This window comes from Ascaphus truei, chromosome 23 (assembly GCF_040206685.1).
Source record: "Ascaphus truei isolate aAscTru1 chromosome 23, aAscTru1.hap1, whole genome shotgun sequence".
NCBI classification, from domain to species: domain Eukaryota; kingdom Metazoa; phylum Chordata; class Amphibia; order Anura; family Ascaphidae; genus Ascaphus; species Ascaphus truei.
Genome location: NC_134505.1, coordinates 907,609 through 912,749, shown reverse-complemented (window position 1 = coordinate 912,749; position 5,141 = coordinate 907,609). Strand labels below are relative to the sequence as shown.

Here is a 5,141-nt window from a genome sequence, read left to right as displayed (position 1 = left end):
CCTGGGGGAGAAGAGATTGGAACAGCACAAAAGATGCCAGACTCGTCCCTTTTCTTTCATTAAAAATAAAAAAGAAACATGCAAATCGCGTTATTAAAACGGTAACAAAACCAAAATACTGACTAAACCTAGGAGCATTTCTAACCGAATGCCATCGTATGTAAACAGGGTACAAAACACTGACGTTAAACCAGTTCTGTTGCTGGGGGATGCGCTGCGTTTCCGCCTTAAAAAAGGATAAAATTGCCATTTTTTTTTATCATGGGGGGAGGGTATGGAAGTGCTGAAGGGGGAGAACGGGGAATAAATAGCAAGGGGGGGGGGGGGGGGACGGGACCGACACGAATCTAATCTTTCCACGGCAAAGTCTCCCGGAGAGAAACGCGCGTCGGGAGGGAGGGGGGAGGGGGGACAGTCACACGACTGTACCGATTGCAGAGCCGGTGCGACCTCTTGTCCTGCAAACCGACCTCTCTCTGCAGGGGCGGCAGCGGCGGTCCTGGCGTGATAATATAAATAAGTGCGCCGCGCTTTTCTCCCGCCGGCCGTCTCCAGGACGCAAAGAGCCGAGGGGGGGGGGTGACACCCCCTTTTTCTCCTGCGCCATAGCGGGTAGCCCTTTGGGGGGGGGGGGTGTGTGTGTGTGCGAGAGTCGACCGGGGGGTGCGGGGGCGGGGGATCTACTTCAGATTAGTCGTTCGTTGTTGATGGTTAAAGTAAAACAAACCCCCCCCGCCCCCCCACAGCGCCAACTAAAATTCCGCAGTGCAAACGCGTGGCGTGCCACGTTGAGGGATAGGCCGTCTTCCCTTTAATGCCCCGTTTGAGACAGTGATGCGCCAGTGAGGTTGGGTTACCAGGTTTAGTTTCTCTCCCCCCCCCCCCCCCCCCGCGGGCACGGAAAGGAATAACGCAACACACCCCGTGTGGGCGAGGCATCGGCGCGGTGTCGCCACCTTTGCCGCGTGGGGAGGGCGCTGCAGGCAGACGTTGCTTTTCTCTGTCGTCCGGGGGGAGGTCGGGAGGGGGAGGGGGCCGTGAGCGCCACGAGATTGTTACCAGGGACGAATCTGGCGCTGTTTCGCACACGGCCGTGGAGGCCACACAAGATTACCACCAGGGACGGATCCGGTGCCCGTTTTGCCACTCACGTACTCGGCCCCTTTTTGCAGGCGGCGGTGCCTGTGAACGGACCACGGGCATATTTTTAATAGTGGCTGTTTGTGGCCGAAATCATACAGGTCTGCCAAAAACACTGCGCCGGTTACAGGTCACTGACCTAAACCATGGGACACCCCCGCCCCCCCCCCCTCCCCCCAAGTTCCCCGAGATGACCAGAAGTGGGGGCCAAAGGTTCGGGTAAGCCACGCAACGCCTGCGCATGAACGACATCGCGGGGGTAACCGCCGTGGTCCTTAAGGAACGGGGACTGCGGCCTCCGCAGGGATTTGGGGTACAGGACGGTGCAATGAGGAGCGGGGGGGGGGAGGAGGGGGAAAACCCCCTTTATCTTACTGTAACAGCCGTGGGGGTAAGAGGGTAACCTAACTCCTGATGTTACCATCTTACGTCTGCGACCTTTAGATGTGGCATAAAACACTGGGAGGGCGCGGTGCTAAAACAGGGGGGGACATGCAGCACGGGCTCGCTCATGCAGCCGCACGCGCGCCGCGGGAGGCGGGACGATAATCTCTGTGGGCGTCGGGGGGGGGGGGAGGAGGAGGAGGAGGAGGAAGGCTACGCGATGATGTTGGACATGAACTCGATGAAGCGCTTGGAGTACTGCTCGGGATTCACCGTGGAGATCTCCGCGCCGGCCTGGAAAACACGGGACAGAACGTCACGAGGGCGGACGCGCGCTGCCCACTAACACGCTAAGCACACGCAGGACACACGCACGCGCGGGGCTACCATCCCCCAAGTGTCAACCCCATGCACCTCCCGCCTTAACCCTTCCCCGCCCTACAGATCCCGCGCCTCCCCCTCCTCCCGCGCCGCCTCCCCCTCCCGCGCCGCCTCCTCCCCAGCTTACCCCGTGCTTCACGGTTTTGGCGGCGTGCGCGGCCTTCTTCTTGGCATCGTACGGCGTCAGGATGTCTATGATCGCCATGAAGTAAACTTCATTTCTCGGGGCGCCTGTCGGGGGGGGAGGAAGGACGGGTTCTGTGAGCCGCACGTGACCCCTCCTCCCACCGCACTCTGACCCCCCCCCCCGCCGCACTCTGACCCCCCCGCCGCACTCTGACCCCCCCGCCGCACTCTGACCCCCTGCCCCCGCCGAGCCGCACTCTGACCCCTCCCCCCGCCGCACTCTGACCCCCCCGCCGCACGTGACCCCTCCTCCCACCGTACTCTGACCCCTCCCCCCGCCGAGCCGCACTCTGACCCCTCCCCCCGCCGAGCCGCACTCTGACCCCCTCCCCCCGCCGAGCCGCACTCTGACGCCCCCCCCCGTGGCACTCACTGTCGTGGCTCTTCATTGCGTACACGTCCACGGCCGGGTCGAACTCCCCCGGGCCGAAGAAGCGCGGGAAGTTGAGCAAGTTCCCGGGGCTGTCGGGGGGCGTCCCGTACGAGCAGATGGGGTTCCCCAGCCCGTCCTCGCCCCCCTCCTCCTCCTCCTGCACCCGCTCCTCCACCTCCACCTCCTCCTGCTCCGCCCGCTCCACGTCGTGCACCCCCACCAGCAAGCTGTAATCCATGATCTTCAGCAGCGACAGGAACTGCGGGGAGGCGGGGGTTAAACACGGCGTCCGGGGCAGCGCAGCGGGGGCAGGGACTGCGGGGAGGCGGGGGTTAAACACGGCGTCCGGGGCAGCGGGGGCAGGAACTGCGGGGAGGCGGGGGTTAAACACCGCGTCCGGGGCAGCGCAGCGGGGGCAGGGACTGCGGGGAGGCGGGGGTTAAACACCGCGTCCGGGGCAGCGCAGCGGGGGCAGGAACTGCGGGAAGGCGGGGGTTAAACACGGCGTCCGGGGCAGCGCAGCGGGGGCAGGAACTGCGGGGAGGCGGGGGTTAAACACCGCGTCCGGGGCAGGGACTGCGGGGAGGCGGGGGTTAAACACCGCGTCCGGGGCAGCGCAGCGGGGGCAGGAACTGCGGGGAGGCGGGGGTTAAACACCGCGTCCGGGGCAGCGGGGGCAGGAACTGCGGGGAGGCGGGGGTTAAACACGGCGTCCGGGGCAGCGCAGCGGGGGCAGGAACTGCGGGGAGGCGGGGGTTAAACACGGCGTCCGGGGCAGCGCAGCGGGGGCAGGAACTGCGGGGAGGCGGGGGTTAAACACGGCGTCCGGGGCAGCGCAGCGGGGGCAGGGACTGCGGGGAGGCGGGGGTTAAACACCGCGTCCGGGGCAGCGGGGGCAGGAACTGCGGGGAGGCGGGGGTTAAACACGGCGTCCGGGGCAGCGCAGCGGGGGCAGGAACTGCGGGGAGGCGGGGGTTAAACACGGCGTCCGGGGCAGCGCAGCGGGGGCAGGAACTGCGGGGAGGCGGGGGTTAAACACGGCGTCCGGGGCAGCGCAGCGGGGGCAGGAACTGTGGGGAGGCGGGGGTTAAACACGGCGTCCGGGGCAGCGGGGGCAGGAACTGCGGGGAGGCGGGGGTTAAACACAGCGTCCGGGGCAGCGCAGCGGGGGCAGGGACTGCGGGGAGGCGGGGGTTAAACACCGCGTCCGGGGCAGCGCAGCGGGGGCAGGAACTGCGGGGAGGCGGGGGTTAAACACGGCGTCCGGGGCAGCGCAGCGGGGGCAGGAACTGCGGGGAGGCGGGGGTTAAACACGGCGTCCGGGGCAGCGGGGGCAGGAACTGCGGGGAGGCGGGGGTTAAACACGGCGTCGGGGGCAGGAACTGCGGGGAGGCGGGGGTTAAACACCGCGTCCGGGGCAGCGCAGCGGGGGCAGGAACTGCGGGGAGGCGGGGGTTAAACACCGCGTCCGGGGCAGCGCAGCGGGGGCAGGGACTGCGGGGAGGCGGGGGTTAAACACGGCGTCCGGGGCAGCGCAGCGGGGGCAGGAACTGCGGGGAGGCGGGGGTTAAACACGGCGTCCGGGGCAGCGCAGCGGGGGCAGGAACTGCGGGGAGGCGGGGGTTAAACACGGCGTCCGGGGCAGCGGGGGCAGGAACTGCGGGGAGGCGGGGGTTAAACACGGCGTCCGGGGCAGCGCAGCGGGGGCAGGAACTGCGGGGAGGCGGGGGTTAAACACGGCGTCCGGGGCAGCGCAGCGGGGGCAGGAACTGCGGGGAGGCGGGGGTTAAACACCGCGTCCGGGGCAGCGCAGCGGGGGCAGGAACTGCGGGGAGGCGGGGGTTAAACACGGCGTCCGGGGCAGCGCAGCGGGGGCAGGAACTGCGGGGAGGCGGGGGTTAAACACGGCGTCCGGGGCAGCGCAGCGGGGGCAGGGACTGCGGGGAGGCGGGGGTTAAACACCGCGTCCGGGGCAGCGCAGCGGGGGCAGGAACTGCGGGGAGGCGGGGGTTAAACACGGCGTCCGGGGCAGCGCAGCGGGGGCAGGAACTGCGGGGAGGCGGGGGTTAAACACGGCGTCCGGGGCAGCGCAGCGGGGGCAGGGACTGCGGGGAGGCGGGGGTTAAACACCGCGTCCGGGGCAGCGCAGCGGGGGCAGGAACTGCGGGGAGGCGGGGGTTAAACACGGCGTCCGGGGCAGCGCAGCGGGGGCAGGGACTGCGGGGAGGCGGGGGTTAAACACCGCGTCCGGGGCAGCGCAGCGGGGGCAGGAACTGCGGGGAGGCGGGGGTTAAACACGGCGTCCGGGGCAGCGCAGCGGGGGCAGGGACTGCGGGGAGGCGGGGGTTAAACACCGCGTCCGGGGCAGCGCAGCGGGGGCAGGAACTGCGGGGAGGCGGGGGTTAAACACGGCGTCCGGGGCAGCGCAGCGGGGGCAGGGACTGCGGGGAGGCGGGGGTTAAACACCGCGTCCGGGGCAGCGCAGCGGGGGCAGGGACTGCGGGGAGGCGGGGGTTAAACACCGCGTCCGGGGCAGCGCAGCGGGGGCAGGAACTGCGGGGAGGCGGGGGTTAAACACGGCGTCCGGGGCAGCGCAGCGGGGGCAGGAACTGCGGGGAGGCGGGGGTTAAACACCGCGTCCGGGGCAGCGGGGGCAGGAACTGCGGGGAGGCGGGGG

The 5,141-nt window shown here is 68.5% G+C and overlaps 1 protein-coding gene across 2 annotated transcripts in view; it reads right to left on the bottom strand.

Annotated features, from left to right (window-relative positions):
• Nucleotides 1–872: 872 nt before the first annotated feature.
• PIP4K2B (phosphatidylinositol-5-phosphate 4-kinase type 2 beta) overlaps nt 873–5,141 on the bottom strand; it is a 42,358-nt gene continuing 38,089 nt past the window's right edge. Inside the window, exons 8-10 of one of the 2 annotated variants that reach the window (XM_075580164.1) lie at nt 2,465–2,723; nt 2,033–2,136; nt 873–1,818 (exon numbers count right to left, since the gene is read on the bottom strand). In XM_075580164.1, coding sequence (XP_075436279.1) covers nt 1,738–1,818; nt 2,033–2,136; nt 2,465–2,723 — 444 coding nt within the window. In that variant the 3' untranslated portion in view covers nt 873–1,737. The remainder of the gene's footprint in view (nt 1,819–2,032; nt 2,137–2,464; nt 2,724–5,141) is intronic. The other variant, XM_075580163.1, reaches the window with a different exon arrangement.